This window comes from Aythya marila (genome assembly GCF_965140915.1).
Source record: "Aythya marila genome assembly, chromosome: 25".
Lineage (NCBI taxonomy): Eukaryota > Metazoa > Chordata > Aves > Anseriformes > Anatidae > Aythya > Aythya marila.
In genome coordinates, this window is record NC_139066.1 from 904457 (window position 1) to 926867 (window position 22411).

Sequence of the window (22411 nt, forward strand, 5' to 3'; positions counted from 1 at the left end):
CCCACAGCACTGCCCCCTCGGGCCTGTGTTCACTCTGGTCCCTACTGACCCATGGGACGCTCTCAGAGTGCATTCACACCGGGGGCTGGTGAGGGAGGAGGGAGAATGTGAGCAGCAGAGAAGGAAAATGCGAGTGTTTACCCTGCAGTTAAATATTTATTTGAGCCAGCAGCTGGCTGGGAGCTCAGGCAGGCACTTCCAAAAACAAAAATTGGGGAAAAAAAGGTAAAAAGAACAGTGGAGATAAGGGTGGAAGGTGTTAGGGGTGGCGAACGAGCAGGGCCCCTGCCTGGATTCCAGCACCCCGAATCACTCGTTTGCAGCACCCTAAGGAAGTGGGTACCTGGGTGGGTGCTTGGGTGCTATTTCCACTGCTTTTGCTCAAAAAGCACCCAAACTAAGGCTGCCTTGTGCTTCAGGTTGAACAAACTGTGCCGTGAACCCGAAACAGCACTTTTAAAAAGAAATATCATTACTGTTATTACAGAGGTTGAAGCACGGGGCTGCGGTCGCCTCTCGCAGCGCTCACAGCTCCGTGCCTTTGCCTGCACCACCCTCTGGTGCCGGCAGCCTCGGGCTGGCTGCAGGGTGCTCATTGCAACGGCTGTAGTCCCAAAACCCACGTTTGGGGTTTTCTGGGAGCTACGCCCGCTAATTAAATTCAGGGTGATCCCAGACGAAGAGCTCCCATGTCAGCAGTGAAGCAGCAAACCCTTCCCGTGGGTTGCACAAGGACAAAGGGATTTTTTTCAAAGGATGAGCAAACGGATGGGTCTGTGGCTAGATGGATGCAGACAGGTTTGGGATGCCCTGTGCTCTTGGCCATGGGATGAGATCCCAGAGTTTTGGTGGACTTGTGGCATCCCCTGGAACACTGCTGGAGACATCAAGCAGCGGATGATCAATCAGCATGGGGTTTCCTCTCTTATGGACTATAGGTTATGAGTTATGGATTATGAGTTATAAGTTATGCGTTATAGGTTGCGAGTTGTGGATTATGAGTTATGGGTTATAGGTTATGAGTTACGGATAATCAGTAATAGGTTATTGGTTATAGGTTATGAGTTGTGGGTTTTAAGTTATGGTTTATGGGTTATGAGCTATAGGTTATGGGTTCAACCCCATTCTGGGGGTTACAATACAGCAATCCCAGGCTCATTTCACCCCACACCACTCCTGGGTGCTCCCTGGGTCCCCAGAAGGGCTGTGGTGTGGGGGCTGCCTGTGGTGGGGATCACTGTCCCTGGGGGCTCTGTGGGCACCAGGCACTGCACCCCAACAGGCAGTCCCTCCCCAGCTGTCCTGCAGCCCCCTGCAGGCCCTGACAGCCCCCTGGGAGCTCTCCCCGGGGCCTTCCCCTCCCCAGGCCGAACCCCCCCAGCTCTCAGCCTGGCCCCACAGAGGAGCTGCCCCAGCCCCTGAGCCCCTGAGCCTCTAAACCCTGAACCTCTGAGCCTCGAACCTCTGAGCCCCTGTGCCCTGCAGCCTCTGACCCCTGAACCTCTGACCCCTGACCCCTGACCCCTGACCCCCCGACCTCTCCAGCCCCCCAGCCCCCCGCCCCCTCCCTCCCAGGACTACAACTCCCATCGTGCCACGGGGGCGGGAAAGGGGCGGGGGGAGGGGCGTGCCCGCGGGGCGGCCGTTTCCGGGCCCGGCGGCGAGGCGCAGTGAGGGAGCCGTAAGATGGCGGCGGCGGCGGTGCTGGAGTTCCAGCGCGCTCAGTCCCTGCTCTCCACCGACCGTGAGGCCTCCATCGGCATCCTGCACTCCATAGGTGAGGCCGTCGCCCGCCGCCGCCTCCTTCCGCCGGCCCCGGCCGCCCTCCTCCGCTCTCCGCCGCCCGCTGCCGCCGCCTGCTGACTCACCGTGCGGCGCCAGGCCCGGACCCGGCCGCCCCCCCCCCCCCTCCCCGCTGCCCGGAGCCCCCCCCGGGCCCGGCGGGAGGAGCGGCGGAGGGGGGGGGGCGGCCGGCCCCGGGGTGCCACCTGTGGAGCCGGCGGGCGGCGAGGGCCGGGGGGGGTGAGGAGGCCCCCCCGGGGTGCCGCTGCCCGCCGGGTTCGGGGTCGGGGAGCCCCGCCGGGGGCCGTCGGTGCCGTCAGGGCTGTGGGAGCGGCGCCTGTAAACGGGGAAAGTTCGGGGGGGGCTGGGGCCGGGGCTGGGGCTGTGACCCGGCGGGGAGGTGGCCGGGCCGGGCCGGGAGGGCTCGTGGCAGGGAGCGGGGCTGCGAGGCAGCGAGCCCCTGCTTGGTGTGCCCGCCGCCGTCACCCTGCTGCGCCCGGCGAGTGAATGTCTCCTGGTGCCTGTGTTAGACCGTGGCGGTCGGAGCGCTCCGTGCTCGTCCCCGTCGGTGTTTGTGTGGTTAATTAGTAGGTGGCGTGCTCAGGGCTGTGGCGTGCCTGCAACTTTCTGTCCGGCCAGGCACAGTGGGAAGAGCTCGTGGTGCCTGTGGCTGTGAGTCGGAGCTGTCCAGAGAGTGCTGCCCCGAGACGGCCCTGCTTGAGAGACATTGCTTTGCGTTTGATGCTGCACGTACTGAGTTCTGGGGATGGAAAGCCGTGGTCCCTGCTCTGGGGCAGTGCAGAGGATTTCAGTTCCCTCTGTAGTGCTAGGTGACAGCCCTGTGGCAGCAAAGACTTTAGCTTTATTTGTTCACGTAGAAGCCGAGGTCGTTCACTTGTGCAGGTGATGCTGGAGGTGAAAGTTTACGCTGCAGCAGATCGCAGAGTAATGTTGTGAGTGAGGTGTATCGTTTTGTGGATAAATTATATGAAACTGATGCTGTGCAAACAGAGGCTTGGTGTTGCTGTATCACAGTTGACCCTTTTGTGTACCTCAGAGCCACAGTTACTCACGTTGGTACACAGCGTTGTTCGGTTTATCAGGATTTCGTGTGGGAGGGAACATTGACTCTTGCAGTGGGTGTTAAAAGCAGCGATGGTAGCACCTCCTTGCTACTGAGCAAAGAGGGCATATGCACTCCGTGGATCCAAAGTTGTTGTTGTGCCGCGTTTTGAGCAAGGGATCCTCGCAACTTGACGCACGAAGCGGCAGCATCGTAAATCCCGATACCAGAATACCCAGTTGGAAATCCTATAAATTTCTTTTATTTAGTTTTATGGCTCCAGGGGGAAGAAAGTCTGTTGTGTGGTGGTGTTCTTTTGAAATGAAACTTCAACAGCTGGACGAGCTTAGTGAGACTACTTCAAAACTTAGGCAATATTCAAATTGGAGAAAGCTGTCATATCTATCAGCTGGACTAATGTCTTTGTGAAGTATAGATCAACTGCTGCTTGTAAGCGCTGCATGTAAGCTTTCACGTAATCTGCTTTCCAGATCTTGTAGCCCAGGCTGAATTTGCCTGTTATAACAGTTACTTTCTTGGTGCCTTTCCAAGAGAAGGCTGGCAATGATTATCTTCTAACTGAAACAGCGTTAAAGGTAACTTTTCTGCTTTTTTTCTAGTGAAACGTGATGTCCAGGAAAATGATGAAGAAGCGGTGCAAGTCAAAGAGCAGAGCATCCTGGAACTGGGATCGCTGTTGGCCAAGACTGGGCAGGCAGAAGGTGAGCCTGAAATAAGTAACTGAGGTATCGGGTGAGAGGTACGTATGTGGAAACGAATGCAGTCCATGCAGGTAATGGGATAGAAGTAAAAGCAAATTTAGGCAGGAGATGTTATGTGTGGTGAGAGGACAGAAACTTAATAAGTAGATAAACAGCATAAAATATTAATCTCATGCTTCAAGGCCCAGTGTTCCAAAAGATTGCTGATACATTGGAAAGTTTAGTTTATGACCTTTTGGCATGAGGCAGCTTAAGTATCTAAAGTTTTGTTCCGTTGTCATGTATGCAGCGAGAAGTTTCTCTGGATTTGTTTTTAAACATCTCAGATCCTTGTTTCAGATTGGAAATACTATCCAAAAAACTCCTTTCTCAGCAGCAGCTTCTTTCTCAATTGATTTATTTGCTGAAACATTACATCAGAAAATGCTTGGCCAGCTCTGCACAAGAGCAAGACTTGACAGTCATCCTGTTGTGACCGTGTGAAAGGACAGAAATGGAGAAAAGTTCTCTGTTCAGTGATTTTTGAGTAAGACCTCTTCGTGTCTTCTGTGTCCTGGAAAGCTTAAGGCGGTGTCTGTGCTACTTGGTATTCAGTGGTGTTATTTTTTTCTTTTGCTGAGGAATGGTCTTCCCTTTCTGGAGCATCTTTCACCTTGAGTGTTTCAGGAGCTGATACATCATATCTGTACAAAGAGCGTTCTGTCTACAGCAAACAGTTGGCCATGGTATAGCCCTGCACTGTTCTAAGTATGCCTGACAATAAATCAGAACTTGAAGTGAAGCATGCATGCTTTTAACAAACTGAAACTGGTTAGGGAAAATGGGCCAGCAGAACCTTTAACCAAACTGAAATTCAGCTGGGACGCCAAACCTAGTGTTGGAGTAGTTCACAGAAAGCAGTATAAGGTCTTGGATATCAGCTGGTCAAAGATTGCAGCTTTGTGTTTGTTCTGAAACTCATGCTGTGTGCTACTCTCCAGTCTTTGTAAACGTGTATTTTGACTTGGTCATTTAGCTGGTCAACCCATGCCTGTATGTGTTGGAGCCTTCTGGACACTGATCCTGTGTGATTTGCAATTGAACAGCGCTTGGGACAACGTAGCTGACTTGTGCTTAGAGCTGGAAGCAAAGGTGCTGTGTGTCTCACCTGGCTGTAGCTGTCCGCGTCTGATTTCCTAGTTTGGGCTGTCTGCTGTCTGTACAGTCAGTGGAGGAGAGAGAGGCTGTTCCAGCACATGATTAACCTCATCCTGCAGTAAGAACGTAGAATGGGAGAAATGCTGTAGAAGTGCCCATTCCTCTCACTGGATAGTACAGGACCTCGGGTTGCTCAGCTCGGGTGCAGGTGTCCATGCTGTACAGGCGTCCTGTGCACTCTGATGGTTGCTTCTGTAAAGGTAACAAGGTGTTGAGGCACGGCTCTGTTCCTACTCCAAGGGAGGAAATCACCAAAAGAGCGTTTCCAGGTAAAAGATCTGATGTACTGCTGGTTTGCGGAAGCCTGAGAAAAGTTCTCTTAGGTGCCTGATGGCCTCCTTCAGGCCGGATTTGGGATATTTTTGAGTTGAAGTTTGAGTTTTACAGAAGTATGAAGAACTTCATTCCATCCTTAGGGGATGGATAGCTAAAAGATTTCTAAGGGGAAGGCTAAATAATTGAAAGTGACAATGTTAATCAAAACCTTTTTTATTTTTTCAGAAGGAAATGGAGTTGGCACCATTAAGAAGCCAGTTGTGTATACGTAGATCGGTGTGAGATCACCATGTGTGCTTTCTGGAGTTTTGTAAAGCTGAGGGACAAAGAAAGGGGGTGGTACAACAGTGTAGAAGTATGCTAGACCTGTGGGAAAGACACTGGCACCTTCCCTTCCTGTCTGCTTCCTGGGGTGCAGTATGCTGGTAGGAGAGACAGGCAGGCAGGGTCAGCAACACCTTCCCCAGGTACAGCTGTTAGCAAGGATGCTGGCGACAAGCAGGCTCAGATCTTTATGTTGAGCAGGAGTGAATCTGGTGCTGCCTAGCCTAACAAGGACATTTTTGAGAATGCAGTTTCTGGTAGGAATAAATTAGATCTCATTGTGAATCTCGCTGCCTACGTTTTAGTTTTAGCTGGTGGAATTTATTGATGGGTTCTAGATATAGCTCAGTGGCTACTTCCAAGTGATAACCAGGAATTGGACTTGATGATCCTTATGGATCCCTTCCAACTTGTGATATTCTATGAACTTCCAGAGGTGAAAGGCTCTGTGAGTTGCAGCCTGTGGAAAAAAATCAGCAGTTTGGTTGGTAGGGTTAGGAAATTGTAACTGCCCTGCCACTGTCTGGCTGAGAGCGTAAAGCAAATCTGTAGTTTTTAGAGGACTAAAACTCTGGTGAACTACGGCCTTTTTGTTGTTGTTTTTAAAAAAACAACAATTTACCCCCTTTATCTGCTTGATAGATAATGAGGATTCATCTGGAGGATTAATCACTTTTAAACAGGTCTAGATTTTATAGCATTGCTTAAAACTGTGGGATTGGAATAACTCTCAGATCAGGAATTCAGGTGCATGGCATATTAGCTTGTGGAAGCACTTTCTCTGAGGCTGAATATCAAAATTCATTTTCCAGGGCTGCTGCTCATCAATCTCTAGAGCTGTCAATCACACCCCTTTTACCAACTATTGCGTTCATTTAAAAAAAATAAAAAAAAAAGGCACCCTAAAAATAGTTGACAGTTGCATTGATGGGAAAGAGAAATTTCAGTGGGAACTTTCAGCTTGCATGCCTGAACGTGGTCTGCAAAATGTATGGCTTTCCTAGCTGTTGACTTAGAATCTGTTGTCTAGTGAATTCCCAAGCAGCTGTTGAGCAAGTCAATAGGAAGGTAGGTACTGCAGTGTATTTCATGTGGTTTGCCTTTCTTTTCTTCTGAAGTTCCTTTCCTTTGCAAAAGCGTGTTCAGCACTAAAACAAACATAATTCCATTGGTCCTGAGAAGCTGGTGTAAGGCAGCAGTGCGCAGTGTGGGGAGCGGTGCCTCGCGTTAGCTGAGAGTTGATGGACCTTGGAGGGAGTCTGGCTGCTGTGATGAGGAAGACTGAAAAGTTCTTAGTTCTGGAGCTATCAGATAAGGACGCAGTATTGTGACCGGTTCAGTGCTGTGTTTTTCAGTGCTCGTGTTAGTTTCACTGGGGAAGAACACAAGAACCTGCTCCTAGGCAACTCCAGCTCTGGTGCTGCTCCTCTCCCAAGCCCCGCAGGCTGATCAGGAGCCCACCTCTCCCAGCTCACAGCAAGAGAAGGGATGTTTGGGAGTAGCTTGATGTATTTAATGTGCTATGACATTGGGAGATGCTGCCTGTTGCTGTCATGGCAGTTTGTTCACTGTTAGGTGAAACAGTTGGTGAAGAACATTTAACTTTTCTTTAACTTAAAATGATTAGGGTTTACACATCTGAGTGGTATTGCAGGTTGAATGGTTTGCAGTGTAACGTGTGTCCTCAGGGTGGTTAAAATTACAGCCTGTCATGGGGCAGTAGGTAGAGTGCTCCTTGTTGAATAAAAGCTGAGTGCTGATTAAAACTATCTGTCAGTGGGGCTTAATCTTACTGAAGTAGCAGCACCTTGGTTCTAGAAAAACCTGCCCATTTATTTTTAAACATAGAGAAAGTAAAAATTTTTTATGAAATCTTAGATGTGGCAGTCAGTGTTTTTTATTGTTTGCTTGTTTTACAAAAAGTGAGTGATTCATTATAGAAAGGGTCACGATTTCTTATACTGCTGTTTGGAAAATAAGGCTCCTGTGAGAATTGGTGCAGGAATTATAAGTTTCATTTGTTTTAAAACTGCACTTCCAGGTGTGAAAAATGTCAGTGCATCCCCATGAGCAACTGGGATGGAACACTGAGTTCCATCTCTTAACAGGGTAAGAAATGCAATTTTATTAGGTTTGATTAACCTTTTAAATAGTTTGGAAAAAAAAAACAAAAAAAAAACAAAAAAACATTAGACTATAAGAACATCTCAGTAATTCTTTTTCATTAATGCTAAGTGAAATATGAACACCTTGTTTTCAGCTGTTTTTATTAGAATCTTTCAAAACCGAAATTCTGTTGAGGTTCCTCTAATGGCCTAGTTGAAGTAAAATTATGCTAGTCTAGTTTTGATTCTGATACCAATTTGGTATAGGGTATATTGAGGGTTTCTGATACATTTATTACGAGTTCTGTTTGTTTGTTTGTTTTGCTATGAAATCTTGTAAAGAATCAGTCTTGATGTCTGGGTGAGACTTGAAATTATAGGCTGTGATTCCAGCACACAGCCCCACAACTTCGTGAGTCAGCACTGAACCATGCACTGGCACGGTGCTGCGCTGCTGCAAGTGTCATCTTCCATGTAAATGTAAATAGTCATCAGTCTGACCTGTCACGACGGGCCGCATGGTGTTTATCACAGGAGACTTCTGGCTTGCACTGTGCAATTCCGACATGTAACTCCCTTCTGCTTTGCGGAGTGCTGGGTCCTGAAACTGCTGTGAAACTGCCTGCCGCTTCCCTTTGCACTCTAGGAATGATGTTTTCAGTGTATTTCACCATAAAGAAAGACTTTTCCTTTCTTAGCTTGAGACTAGCTCTGTAAGTATATGCTGGACTGGAGACTAGGTTAGGTTAACAGAAACCTAGTTAAGCCAGCTGAGATCTAATTAGGTAATGTGGGTAGTCAAAGTGTTAAATGTCCTTTTTTCAGCAGTGGAGTGTATCTGACTTGCTAGGGTTCTCTAAGTATGGTAGAGGAAAACTTCAAACTGTGAGTCAATAAAAACATACTTAAACTATAAACTCCATTGCCCATTTTATAGAAAAATCTCAAAGCATTTAACAGGCGCTTACATTTTTAAAGTGTGCCTGAGGCACCTACAAATGGTGTTATAATTGGGCGAACTGAAGTAACGGGAAACGTATGCTGTGTGGGTAAGACCAGAACCCAGCGGTCACCCTTGCCAGTCCCCTTGTTTACTGCGGGGCATTCTTTCAGGTGACGTTTATCGCTCTTTTCCTGTAAGTGATGTTGAGAGACTGCTATAAAGCTCTTGGTATAATAAGTACTGCTGTGTATAGGCATGTCAAGTACTCCAACTGCAGTGTAACTTTTGGTTCTGTGGTTGTATTTCATGACATGTTTTTTCCTGTTCGCAGAGCTGGGAGGACTTCTGAAGTATGTCCGACCCTTCTTGAACTCCATCAGCAAAGCAAAGGCAGCCCGCCTAGTCCGATCCCTGCTCGATTTGTTCCTTGATATGGAGGCAGCAACGGGACAGGAGGTGAGATTTAAATTTCAGCAATAATCTGTTCATCAAAAGCCTTCAGCATCATTACCTGACCTACTTTATTTCACACTGAAGAATTATTCATGTCAGGAAACGTTCATTGAATGCATTTGGATATATTCTATTAATAAAACATCAGATAATTCAGTTCACTCATAACCGTGCTTGTCTGCAAGCCTCGTCTTGGTGGTGGGGTCTAGGAGTAACTCTCACCCTGAGAAATTTTCAAAAATTTGTGTTGTTTTTATTAGGTGTAAACCTAATTTCAGCACTAGTAATATTCTGTAATGTGATTAGTGTTCGGGATGTGAGAGGTGAGATGTGCTATACAGGTCCCAGGGAGCTCAGTCTAGTGGAAAACTGGGGCAGTGTGTGATGGCACAGAGCTAGAGAAGTGAGCGTTCAAAGTCTGTTCATGAGTAGGTGGGATTGGAAAATTGCATTACTTAGCGTCTTTCAGCTGGAGACATGAAGTTGCATTGTATGGGGACACAACGTGGTGGTTGTTTCATTCTACAGAGAGCTTTTGAGGTGTAGGAGTTACTCCTGAAGTGGAAGTGGAAAGCCTTTTGGAGTGACCAAGCATAAGCTACTTCCAGTGAATGAACTTTTCTCCTAGGAAACCCATAGAGTGTAAACTAGGCCACAGTTAGGATTTACTCCATTCTGTTTAGTTCCCTGGAATTTGGTTATTTCTTTTCTGTTGTCCATGTGACTTGTTGGTTGGAGGGAATAGGAGAAGGACAGGAGCGATGTGTAAATGAGGAGGGGCCACTTACAAGTGGTGTTAACCTGCAGTACTATAGGCTGTACCGTGGCTGACCCACCAGAGCAGGTAGATGGAAAGGGAGCTAGAAAGGAGGTGAGCAGTGTGTTAAGAACACAGCCCACACACCACTGTGCATGCAGTGACTGACGGGTTACAGTCTTGAAGAGGATATGTCACATTAAGAGGTAGATGGCATTCTTCTAACCATGTTGTCACAGAAGTATCATCCTGGAGTTCAGGTAACACAGCAAACGTTCTTCATAAGCTGCTCAGTTCTTTTGGCTTGCTTCCCCCTTAAGGGGAAGCAGTGTAGGATGTGCAGGTAAGGAGGGAACCCATTAATGGCTTGGGGAAAAATGAGTGGCTTCAGACTGCTTTCTGAAGATAATTTGAGGTAAATGATATTTGAATGCAGTCCCAAAAGGTGGCATTTTATGAGAGGAGAAGAACTTGGAGTCATAAAGTTGGAGACAGCTGTCCAAAACAGTCCCTTTCACACACATTCAGAAGCCAAACCCAAAACCTTAAGGAATTGTAACACCAAACCTGTGAGGTTCTTGTTGTGGTACTCCTGAATATGTTTAATACCTTAGAAATGTTCAGAGGGATATTTGCTTCCCCAGTGTAAAGCATGTTAAGAAGACTCCCAAGAGTCCAGTAAAGCAATGAAATTAGAGACTTCTACTCCTAATGCTCAAGCTATCACTGTGCAATAAATTGCAATTTCATAATGGCTTTTCATAAGCTGTCCTCATTTAATAAGAAGTGATGAGGAGCTGACAAGTCCTGCAGTGTAGTACAGCTACAGAGCTGCTCCAGAAAGAACTGTGATCCAGAGACTTTGGAAAAAGGCATTTCTGAACCTAGCACTGCAATATTAATTGTTATGTATAACAACCCAGTACTACATTGGCACCCTCTTCTAGTTAGGGCAGAAAGAAAGTGCTTTATCCATTGCAGGAATTTCATCAATCTTAAAAAAGAAGAAGCCAGTAGGTTGCTTTGAAGCAATAGATGACATCCAGTGTCACTTACTGACTGATTCCTAGTACCTAACTTGTTTGTAAACAGTGGAGACCAGGCATCTCTGCTGCTTTATACTACTGAAGGACACCCATGGTCTGACATATTTAAGCCCTAAAACGCATATACTTCATTTTCCTCTTTATTTGTAGAGCAATTGAAAATACAGTTCTCTTTGTTGCCAAATGAAATAGTGCAAAACACAACTGGAAGAGACCTCAAAGCCTTTTAGGCTATTCCTTGCTTAAGGAAGAATCAGTTCTCATGTACCCAGATGTTGTTTCAAACAAACCCCCAGATGTTTAAGAAATACTCCCAGGATTTCAGAAGCAATTCTAACTGGTGCAACTTGGGAAGCCAAATCTGTATTTTCATATTCCAGTGTGGGAGGGTTGTCCCTGGTGGTCAGAAAAAAATTACTGGAAGGTGAAATGCATTAGAAAAGCCATGAAAGAAGATGGTCTGCTTTTTGTTTGTTTGTTACAATTAAAGCTTAGACTGAACCTTTGTTTGCCTTCTGAATTTTACTTTCTCTTGCAGTACTGTTGTAAGTTGTGTAATACAGTGAACAGAATTGCAAGGTGAAGGAAGTTAGTCTAGCAAGTAGAATATGAAAATATTTAAAGTAAAATCTAGCTATTCTACCTCATTTTGTGTAACATTTCTGAGAGTTTAAATTCTGCTGCTAACACAATGCGTCCTGAGGCTGAAGAATATTGTGTGTGGTAACCAGCGAGTACTTGTTTAATAGAGGAGCTTAGCATTGTGCTACTACTACACCTTACGTGGGTAATACTGAAGGCATGGTTCATTGAGACACTTGGGGTAGGCATTAATGATGAAGGCTGTTACCTAATCTCCAGGTTCATTTTAAAATAAAGCTATTTTGAGATTCAGCAATGCTGCTCTTGAGACTGGATGATTGACTTCCTTACTTACTTCCTTAACCTATGTTGTGGAGATTTAGGCTGTGTTGTATTTTTGTGTTACTTTGTAGGAAATGATTGAACCATACTGCTGTTTTAAAGAGGGGCAGCAGAAGGCTTTACAAATTTCTTTCTGCTCCCTTTAAGGTTGACCTGTGTTTAGAGTGTATTGAATGGGCCAAATCAGAGAAGAGGACTTTTCTACGCCAGGCTCTGGAGGTATGTTACATTGTGTTTTCCAGACGTGTATAATAGCATTTTCCCTTTATCAGATTTAATGACAGTAAAAGAGAAATTCTAGTGTGTTGTCCAGATATTTGTATGTGCCGTAGAAGGCCAGTAGTGATTATACTGAATGCTAGTGACTCTTCTTGATATTTGAGTAGACAGACCCACTGTATTTAGTTCTACCATTTGGACAACTGGCTAGATCTTGCAGAATTGGATCATGTGATGTAGTGAATACAAACTAAGCTAGTGAATTTTGTGCAGATAAGAATATAAAGCTTAATTTTACCAAATAAACCTGTACTACCTTTCTCTGGCTTTCCTCACAGCAGTTCCTTTTCTGTTCTCCAGGCGAGGCTTGTCTCTCTGTACTTCGATACCAAGAGGTACCAAGAAGCACTGCAGCTAGGTGAGTCTCCCACTAGGTGGCAGTGGTAGTTCTCTGCTTTGAAATTAGTCTAGAGGCTGTCAAGGGAAAGGACCAATTACGTCATGTTCTTTGATAAGTTTTGTAGGAATCAGGTATTAATTTCCTCAGTGCTGTACCAGGTCTGCCATTTTTTACTATAGTGTGGCAATAAAAGCTTCTAGAGACCTCTTCATTCACATCATGTGTTCATTTCAAATAATTCTGGAAGCAAAGGGGAATTGTATCCAGTTGAAGCCATCAGGTTTGTCTCCTTCTGTAACACATGTAGTATAGTGCTGTGGTCAGAAAATGGCTTTCTTTGGCTCACTCAAAAGTTGCCTCAGTAAAAATAGTAGTAATGCCAGGAAATGGCAAACCTCTGAGGATGCAATTACACAAGCTCTTGTGAAGTAGTGTAAAGGCTTTAAGAATTTGCTTCTACACCACCTGAGATATGGTAATTAACCATGTGAACTCTCCTGCTCTGCTGCAAAGCAGAGTAAAGCAGGTCATCTTACACAGCCCAACTCCCTTTGGTGCTTTACAAATGCTCATTCTGCAAATGACTGCAGTGATGGGAGAAGAGGTTTAAGCTGGCTAAAGGGTATTTGTACAGAGCGCTCTACCAGCTCAGTGTGTGGGTATGAGCAGGGATGAGAGATGACTGCACTGACGTGAAAGAAGTGCTCACCTGGGCAGTGGTGATGCTTCACTGGGGACCCATAAGTTCTTAAGCAGCGTGGCAGCAAGCGCATGTGTCATGTCCAGAGTCACCTGGGTGGCTTGTGTCCGAGTAGAATATAAAGCTATCATAAGTGCTCTGATACATGGAATTCAATATCAAGTTAGAATTAGTTTGCGTGCAGATGTGTAATGACCTCAGGTTTAAGCTCATTAGAGTTCCCACACCAAAGCTATGCTTAATTAACTTAATCACTTGAGTGATGGTGGTACAGCTTATGGAGTTGAGAAGGCCTTTATGTATAGGGCATCCTCTCTGAACACTCTATCAAGATACCAGTGTTTTGGGCTAGCATTGCTTTGTGGCTGGCCAAGAAGACACGATTGTGTCTGCAGCAGAGGGGGAGTAGACGCAAGGAAGAGCATTTCTACATCGCATTTCTAGAGAGGCACTGTTCTTTTCCAACTTGTTGTATGGTTTAAGCTATGTTTTTCAGCTTGTAAGTGCAGCAAATGAGGATAAAGTTCATGTCTGCTTGCCCTAAATTGGCTCTTTGGTTTGTAGGGGGAGAAGAAAGGGGGAAACTTTCCTCTAAGGTTGGTTCTTGCTGTCCTCACAAGGCTTTAATGTGATAGTTTATCTAGGTGTTTCTTAGGCTACCCGTTCCTACCTCCTTAATTTGATCTGTAGCTGTTTTGTGCTTAAAACGTTCCTTCCTTATCCCGTATTTTTAGGATTTGCTTGAAAATCCCCAGGTCACCCTAGGGGAATGATGCAGGAACGGGCAGTACTTCTGGTTTGATTGGAGCTCTGAATGTGAGTGGTAAATGATACTGTCACCTGGGGAAGGTGTAACAGAGTGACAATTTGAACTACACAACACATCCTTGACTTTCTGTTGAGTGTCTGCTGCCGGTGATAAGGTGACAGAGGCACCCGTCCACATACACAGCTATTCTCACTGCCTTCCTCTACCTCTAGCACAGAACTGGTTCATTCTTCTCCAACTCTGGATTGATGCTCAACTGCTATTATTTCCTTTCCTTTGTTTCTTCTTGGAAGAACAGGTTGTGTAAGCCTAACCTGCCTTCCTCAACGCCAGTACTGCCTATGGGGGAGGAAGGGTGTCATCTGGAGGGAGCTGGTTTGTGTAGTCACTGGTAACAGATGTGGAACAACTTACAAAGGTTCTTGTTCTTCCCCACTGCTAGGCTCCCAGCTTCTTCGGGAATTGAAAAAGATGGATGACAAAGCATTGCTGGTAGAAGTGCAGCTGTTAGAAAGCAAGACTTACCATGCCCTGAGCAATCTGCCAAAAGCAAGAGCAGCTTTAACCTCTGCACGGACTACAGCCAACGCAATCTACTGTCCACCTAAACTGCAAGCAGCATTAGACATGCAGTCAGGTAAAGCCCTTCAGGAGAAGGGGAGAGTCTGGGACTTGTCATGAAGGAACAGTTGACTGATACTTGCTCTTTCCTGAGTGAATCATAGAATGGGACCTCAAGATACTCGGTAGTCTGCCCAGCTGCCTCAAGGCAGGGTTAGCTATAATCACATTATTCCTGACATATGTTTATTCATCCTGTTCTTGAAGCTTCCAGTGGTGGAGGGTCCATAAATGCCTTAGGCAGTACAGCATTACACCTTGTTAATGTAAGTGTAACATTATTCCTGGTCACATTTGCAGGCACTTACCTGAAGTGCCCCAGACTTGTCTGTTGTAACTAAAACTCCATTGTCTATCAACAATGTCTGGAAAATCAGATAAACAATGGGGACAAGTGAAAGTCCCAACGGAAACAATAAGGGGTGTTGACCATATTTAGCTACATCCACAACTTTGGTGGTTCTTTTTGGGTTCGCTACCCACTGTCCTCAAGAGAGGACATGGATGTTCCTACAGAAATGAGATAAATAGCAGCACAGAAGGGAAAGCTTCCTTTTCCTGAAGTGCCAGATGAAGTACTGGGCAAGCAAATCATTCTGTCTTCTTCCAGTTACGTTTAGAATTAACCCTGATGCTTGCCTGTTTGTTCCTCTCAACAGGTATTATCCACGCAGCAGAAGAGAAGGACTGGAAAACAGCCTATTCGTATTTTTATGAGGCGTTTGAGGGATATGATTCAATTGACAACCCAAAAGCCATCACTGCACTGAAATACATGTTGCTGTGCAAAATTATGCTTAACATGTACGTGGCAAATGGTTCTGCAAAGAATGCTTCCTACATTTAAATGGGAAAGGCTTTTTGTATATAAGACTATGGTAATGAAAGAACTAAATCAGACAGACTCTGCTGTTTGTCTTTGTTTATGATCTATTCACTGGTCTGATATAACATTATTTGAGCTTTAGTAACTTGTTATGAATTAGAAACTTGGCACATGGAAATTTAAGCTGGCCATGTTGTTGAATAGATACTCTCTTCCCTTCCTTCCCCTCTCTAGCCCAGAAGATGTGCAGGCATTAGTGAGTGGAAAGCTTGCTCTGCGGTATGCGGGAAGACAGGTAGAGAAACTTAATCCTTTCTATCTTCCTATTATCTCTGAGAATATTGTGTTACTGTGTAAGATCTTTTCATACCAAAATATCCTACACTTCTGAGTATCCTGAATAAGATGCAGAACTGATTAAATTATCATAAATCAATTGACTTCAAAAGGAACACAGTGATTTTTACCACCTGAAAATCTGACCCTCTCACTTCATTTTCTCTGTTTTTCTCATCCCTGTTTTCTTCGTGAACTTCTAAATGCCTGGTGATGTACGGTACTCATCTGAACCCTCATCAGCTGCTGCAGCCATGAATCTGATGCATTTAAATTTAACAAGTTGTTCATTGGTTTTACTTGTGTTGTAGCAAGTCAAAACAATCCATTCACAGCAGTGAGGCTGAGAAGCTTGAGACCTAGATGACTGTAAGGTGGAAGGCAGGCAGCTGGGGAGTTGTTAAATCAACTGTTTATTCTAATGTCAACTTGCCAGCCTGTGAATGCCACCCCCGGATTAAATCCAGGGATGCTTATGTTAAGCACAGGGCCAAGAGCCAGGCGTGCCAGGGTCTGATGCCCTCAGTGGCTTTGGTCTGCCAGCTATTTGCTTTGACGCAGGAGCTAATACCCACCTACCTCACAAAGGATTGGGGAAGCTATTTAGTAGAGGAGGATGAGGTCAGTGAGCATAGGTGCATAATAGAAAGGAGTCGGAAGTAGGGATATCCCTGCATTATCCCTGCTGGATCACAGAGGGCAGCTGTGGCCATGCTTCATCCTCTTCTCCATGGAGGAAATTTCAGCTGTTCCCTGCACTGTTCTCTTGAGACAACAGTGACCACAAGCTTGTGCAGCAGCTGTGGAAACTGAGCTTAGGGAGCAGAGGGAAAGTGGACAGACAGCCTTGGGGGCAATTCACTGGGAGAGATGATAACAGAAGTGTGGGCCTCGTGTACCGCAGTCACTGGGCTGACCTGTTTCTAGTGCGCTTGTGTCTCTCACCACTTAGAAGCTATTGTTCCAGTGGGGTTACTATCCTATTTAATATCAGTATGGTAGTTTGGTTGTGGCTGAGTCTTTTGCTTTGTTACAGCAACTGCTGGGTAGACAAGAAACAGTTTTCCAATGCTGTTGGTGATAGGGGGTTGGTAGCAGAGGCAATGCTGAAGGGGAGAAACACATCTTAAGGGCTGAAAATGGCCCTGTTTGTTAAGCAAGTGTGCAGTTTCCTTAACAATTGTATCAACGTTGCTCCCAACCTGCAACCTGATAGGACCTGCAGCTGGTATTCTCAAACCTTGCAAAACTTGAGTTCTTTGCTGCCATGAAGCTGATTTCATGCTGTGTCCTGCAGCTGTTCTGCAAACTCTCCTTTTTAGCAGCTGTTCTTTTCCTACATGGAAGTAAAACTGACATGGCTTTGTAGCAAAAGGAACATTCCTTTTTGCTTCTTAAGCACGTCCTCGGTATGCTGCACAGTTGACATAATAGCACTGAGAGGGGAATTTGGAAAAATAACCTTCTCTCATTTTCTTTCTTTGCAGACAGAAGCATTAAAATGTGTGGCACAGGCCAGTAAGAACCGGTCGCTGGCAGATTTTGAAAAGGTGAGTCAGGAGAAAGAAAATGGGAAATGGCTAGCCAAAGCATTCAGAAATACCTGAGTGCAAAGCTGTAGGAGCTGCTACTTCCCACAGCAGGAAACTGTAACAACAAATGTTTGTAGAAAGCAAATACTCAGTAATACTCAACTGGTTTATTTCTTGCAGCATGGGGAGTAGTAGTCTGCTTGAAACTAGATTTTTCTGGTTTTGAAGAGCCAACTCAGAACCAGTTTCCAGTAGTTCTGATGATGTTCACTGGGATGCGCACATTCCTAAAAGTTTTCCTGGGTGTTCAGCAAGAATATTACAAAGAGAAAGGGGGGGATTCCTACGCCAGGGAATAATCCTATCATGCTGATTCCTGAGTGTCAACCAGAGATTTTCTGGCCTGCTAAGCTCCAGTGGTGTAAAGATGAAAGATGCTTGCTGCAAGGTGTTTGAAAGACTGTTAGGCTGTGGTGATCTCCTGGCCTTCCAGCTAAGTTACAGGATTAGATTAGCCACTGATACTGTACTGGGCAGGGAGGGGAGGCTATTTTATACTCAGGGGACGTGGAGGACAGGAGGCCTGTCGCTACCTGAGTGATCCGTTTCCACTGTGTCTTCTTCAGGCTCTGACAGACTATAAGGTGGAGCTCAGGGACGACCCCATCATAAACACTCATTTGGCTAAACTCTATGATAACTTATTGGAACAGAACCTGATCAGAGTCATCGAACCCTTCTCCCGAGTACAGGTAAGTGTTTCCATCAAGCAAACCAAAATACTAGCACCTCTGTTCCCTTCTGTTGGCGTGTAACTGGATGAACGACTTGTTTCCATGCAGAATGCTTTTTACTCATTGCTCCTCAGCACATCCACAGCTCAAGGACTCATCAAGTTCAGCTGAAGGATGATGGGGAAAGGTTTGAGGGGAACTTTGGAAACCATATTCCAGAATTGTTGTACTTTCCACCTATTTCATTTATACATGTTGAAATGTGGATGTGCTTTTACCATTGAAGGGAACAGTGTTTGGCTATTAAGGGCTTTTTCAGACTGTGTTAAAGCTGCAGTAATCTTGGAGAAGAAATGAGTTATTTCATGTTTCACAGTGAAGTGGCTCTAGGTGTCTGGCTCATAGCTAGTCAATCTTCACATGCAATCAGATATGAAATCTGAAGGACATGAAGCTGCAAAACAGATAAAAACATTTTAGATTGTAGGTCAGTGCATTTACAGGCCCTTGAACTGTTGTGTAGGTGAGCCCCATACCTCAGTGTTGTGTGTCAAAAGTACAGCTGAAGATTTATTTAACTCTATTAATCTCTCTTATAGATTGAACACATATCCAGCCTTATCAAGCTCTCAAAGGTAAGAACATTACTAGAAATCAGTGACGTGTCTTAAGAGGGTAAGGGAATTGAGGTCAAATGGTGTTTGCCACCAGGAAATAAACACAGGCTATTAAACCCAACAGGTCAGCTCCATAGCAGTTACCTGCAAATGTCGCTCTTGGGAATTTAATGTGGACAGTTTCCATGGGTTTCATTCCATGTGTTACCATTTACTTTTTATTGGAGACAGATTTTCCTCTGCAGTAGTGATAGCTCACGTCATGATCAGCTCAGTCTTCCCAGTTGAACTGCATTTAATCCTCATGAGCATGCCCAGAGGAATCTGTGTTTAGACCCTTAAGATGTAGGATCCAGCTAATCAGTGATAGAAATTTCATTAGGGATGCGTATGTCACACTGCTCATTGCAATAACTGCTTTAAAGACAATCCCAGCCAGCTTAAATCTTAGGAAAATCCACTGTAGTCTCCAGCCAGTTGCATCCCAAACTGCTTTTGTCCTGTAGTATGACCTTTAAGATCAGAGATCTTAACTGTCCTGAGCTCCAGCCTTCCAGCTTGTTCCATCAGCTGTCTTCCTTTTTCACCCATGCAGGTCTTTTCTGGTCTAGCCCTTGGTGCTCAGTGCATGCTTAGTAATGAGAGTAAAAGCTGGACTGCAGCTGGTTCTTAACTACAGCTGTGTGTCCCCCGTCCAAAGAGTGCAAGAGGAAGAGCCATCTCCTGTGGGGCTGTGCCTTGCTCTGAGCAGGAGATTGTCTCAGTACTGAATGGCTTAGCTGAAGCTTGGCCAATGCTTGACTAAAGATTTGCTGAACCAAGCTAGAATGCTCCTAATGGTAATGCCTGTATGAAGACAGATGGCACCATCTTTAGTGGAACAAAAGGGCAAGACATCTTGGTGCTCTCACCATTAAAAGCTACTGCTTAATTTCCTATGTCATCTAAAGCATATGGTAGTACCAAAGCAGTGTGCAAGGAGAGATTTGTCCTGACATCATGTTCCCTGGTAAAATACCTGCTTTCAAACAGTGCTTGTATCTTCCCAGGGATGTTGAGTGTGGACTGGTATAAATCATATTTCTTTATATAGTTCTATGAGATTTCCATTATTTATTTTTTTTGATTCAATTTCAGGCTGATGTAGAAAGGAAACTGTCACAAATGATCTTGGACAAGAAATTCCATGGTGAGTCTGCATTCAGTCTTGACTGCCCTGCCACCCATGGCCAGGTCATGTACTAAAGCTTTGGGTAGTCTCTTCTTCATCACCGTGCCTTTGAACTTGTTGGAGTGCTCTGCTCTGCTTCTGACAGCAGGCATGCAAGTTAACAGGCATTGGGAAGAGTACATACCGGTGGATTCTCTGTTACTCTGTTGTCATTAAGGTTATTCTATTGCTCCTTTCTTCTGCCTTGATTAATCCTGAGGGTTAATTTCTCACAAATCAGAAACCACACTTTAGTCCTTGCTTCCTGCAGCTGCATCCAGGGAGAGTTGTGAGATCCACTGGTGGGCTGCGTAGCAAATATGCACTGTTCTGCCTTGAAGCTTACTGGCATACATGTATGTGGTCACCTTTCCCCACTGATGGTTTGGGTTTGTCTGGGACCACAGGGAGCTGCTTTTCTAATTCACCCTCAGGGAAGAAGCTCTGTTCTTGTTTCTTCCCTGGTGTTGATTTAGAAAGCCCTCGTGCTCTGGCTGAGCAAGATGAATGGGAACTGGCTAAAAGAGGCACATTGCTTAGAGAGAAGCTCAAAAACAGCAGAACTCAGCTGCAGTGTACCCATCTGGCACCTGGAAATAGTTTAATTATAAAATGGCTTCTTTGCCTTGCACCAGTGTCTGTTGTGCTGAGGCGTCCTGCAGGGCACAAGGGCCTTGAGGAGGAAGGTAGCAGTTAGGGAGTGTGCAGTCCTGAGCATCTCCTTGGTGTGATTTTGGGCCCTTCTCTGGGCTGTTTCTTTCTGGGTAAGCTACTACTAATGCAGTCTGGGCAAAATCGGTCAGCTCATCTAACACAGCACATCAGCCCTTCCCAAACCTGGTGCAGCTGACTGAATGTCTGTTGAGTAGATCCCTGAATGCCTGCTGTCTAGAAGATCAGATCTGTCAAACAGTGTGATCCAGCAAGTGTTACAGGGGTAACCGCAGCTTTGTGTCTGCAGGCATCCTTGACCAAGGCGAGGGAGTCCTGATCATCTTCGATGAACCCCCAGTAGACAAAACTTATGAAGCTGCCCTCGAGACTATTCAGAATATGAGTAAAGTAGTGGATTCGCTCTACAACAAAGCCAAGAAGCTAACATAGGTGAGTAGGCGCAGGAGCCAGAGGTCGCAGCTGCTCTGGACCTGCCGCTTCTCCCAGGCCAAGGTGCGTTTGTGTCCTCGAGGCTTGTTTTCTTTCCTCTTGATTGACGTGGCTCTGTTTTCTTTTGCAGAGTTGAATTTGCTAGCTGTCATTTGGAGAGTGTGTGTGACAGGAGAGTGAAACCTTTGGGAAAATGTTAGGAGACTTTTTTTCTTTGTTCTACTTTTCGCTCGGAAAGTTTTTAAACTTCCTCATCCGGTGCATCTTGTATTCCATACGATGCGTGTTCCAGTTTCCATGTAATCTTTACTGGCCGAACTTTGTATCTGGGGGGGGAAATATTGTTTAAACAAAGAGGGTATTCTAAATAAAAGGAAAAAGGCTTACACTACCTAAACATGTGCTTTCCACTTCCTGAGGGATGTCAGAGTTAAGCAGGGACAAAGTTTTGTTACCGATAGGTGCCCAAAACAGTTAGTTTCATCTCTCCCTCTACTCTGAAACCCAAGACTTACTGACGGTGTATAAGCAGCCAAGTTTATTCCATTTGTACTGAAGCAAAAAACCCGAAATGTACAGACTGCTGGTTTATTTTTAAATCTTAAATAAGGCCTCAGATCCCCTCAAAAGCAGCTCCACAGTGATTTTCCTGAAGGCTTTCGCACCTGAGGAACCTGCTTCAGAATTGTCATTGTGCTGTGCTGGCCCAGACTGACCTCGTGCAGCCAAAAACTGAGAAGCTGCAGCCACTGTCGAGACCATTAGGCCAGTTTCTAATAAAGGGAACAGCGCAGGTTTCCCTGAGAGGCCTGCATTGCATGCTATTGTTTTAAAATAGACTAGATTTTAAATGTTTTAACTCTTCCCCCCACCTGCATTGGTAGGAAGAACAGGTGAGCAGGCGTTCCCCGAGAACTCGCCTCCCCGCAGAGCCGAGCCCTGGCTGGTGTCTGGCAGGGAGGCGAGCCACTGCTCGGGCGCTGATCGGGCTGGCGATGTTTACCTCTGCTGTGGAGCGTTTCTTTTCAGCATTTGATGTGAGACAGCTTGGCCCTTGTGGAATGACCTAGCGCAGCTCTTGCTGGGGAGCTTCCTTGTTACTGTTCCCAAGTAATATATGTGGGGGGTGGAGCACAGTGTATTCCAGCATGTTTCATTTTATGGTGAGATTACTAGCTAGGTTTTAATGCCATTTGGGCAGTGTAAGCTTCTGCATCTCTGTCCTGCTAATCTTTATTTTTCCTTTCCCCTCTGTCTCCCTTTCCACGTTTTCTTACAAAATTTATATTTTGTAAAAGGATTCTGTTTTATCAGGAAATATTTTGCCTTCACATTGAATCTTAGACTGGCTGATTTTTCTGCTTTCTGTTCACATTTTAATCTCTCCAACATTTTTTTAAACTTTCCATCTCATCCAGTCAGTCACTGTTTGGGTTTTTGGCACCATCAATATCAAATGTACAAACGGTTCTTGCTAACCAACACCAGGTATATCTGATGTTCAGATGAGTTCCAATAAAATAATTTTTTTTTCAAAATCTGTCTCCTGTCTTCAGCTGTTGAGGCAGATGAAGTGCATGTTTGGTGCAATTGCTCTTTTCGCTTAGGGAAGGGTGGCTTGCAGCACAAGCTGTGCATCTGTCCAGAGCTTATAAAAGCATCTTCAGTGATTTCTGAGACAGAGTGGGACAGGGGACTGTGCTTTAAGCAGCATCACTGAAGTTTTATAGATTGTTACCTGTGCTTACAAG

General features: G+C 45.4%; 1 protein-coding gene across 1 annotated transcript; it reads left to right on the forward strand.

Moving 5' to 3' along the window:
- Positions 1-1649: 1649 nt before the first annotated feature.
- On the forward strand, positions 1650-21051 carry PSMD11 (proteasome 26S subunit, non-ATPase 11). The gene is made up of 14 exons (XM_082779034.1): positions 1650-1777; positions 3466-3567; positions 8744-8868; positions 11740-11811; positions 12172-12229; positions 14123-14317; positions 14961-15105; positions 15362-15422; positions 16951-17013; positions 17622-17747; positions 18329-18364; positions 19484-19535; positions 20518-20660; positions 20791-21051. Exons 1-13 carry the CDS (start codon positions 1687-1689, stop codon positions 20658-20660), a joined length of 1269 nt encoding a protein of 422 aa, XP_082635160.1. The 5' UTR covers positions 1650-1686; the 3' UTR covers positions 20791-21051.
- Positions 21052-22411: the final 1360 nt, after the last annotated feature.

Coding starts and splice junctions, on each gene's coding strand:
- PSMD11 (XM_082779034.1), top strand. CDS start 1,687: ATGGCGGCGGCGGCGGTGCTGGAGTTCCAGCGCGCTCAGTCCCTGCTC. Junction 11,812..12,171: donor TTCTACGCCAGGCTCTGGAG/GTATGTTACATT, acceptor TCTGTTCTCCAG/GCGAGGCTTGTCTCTCTGTA. Junction 19,536..20,517: donor CTTGGACAAGAAATTCCATG/GTGAGTCTGCAT, acceptor TTGTGTCTGCAG/GCATCCTTGACCAAGGCGAG.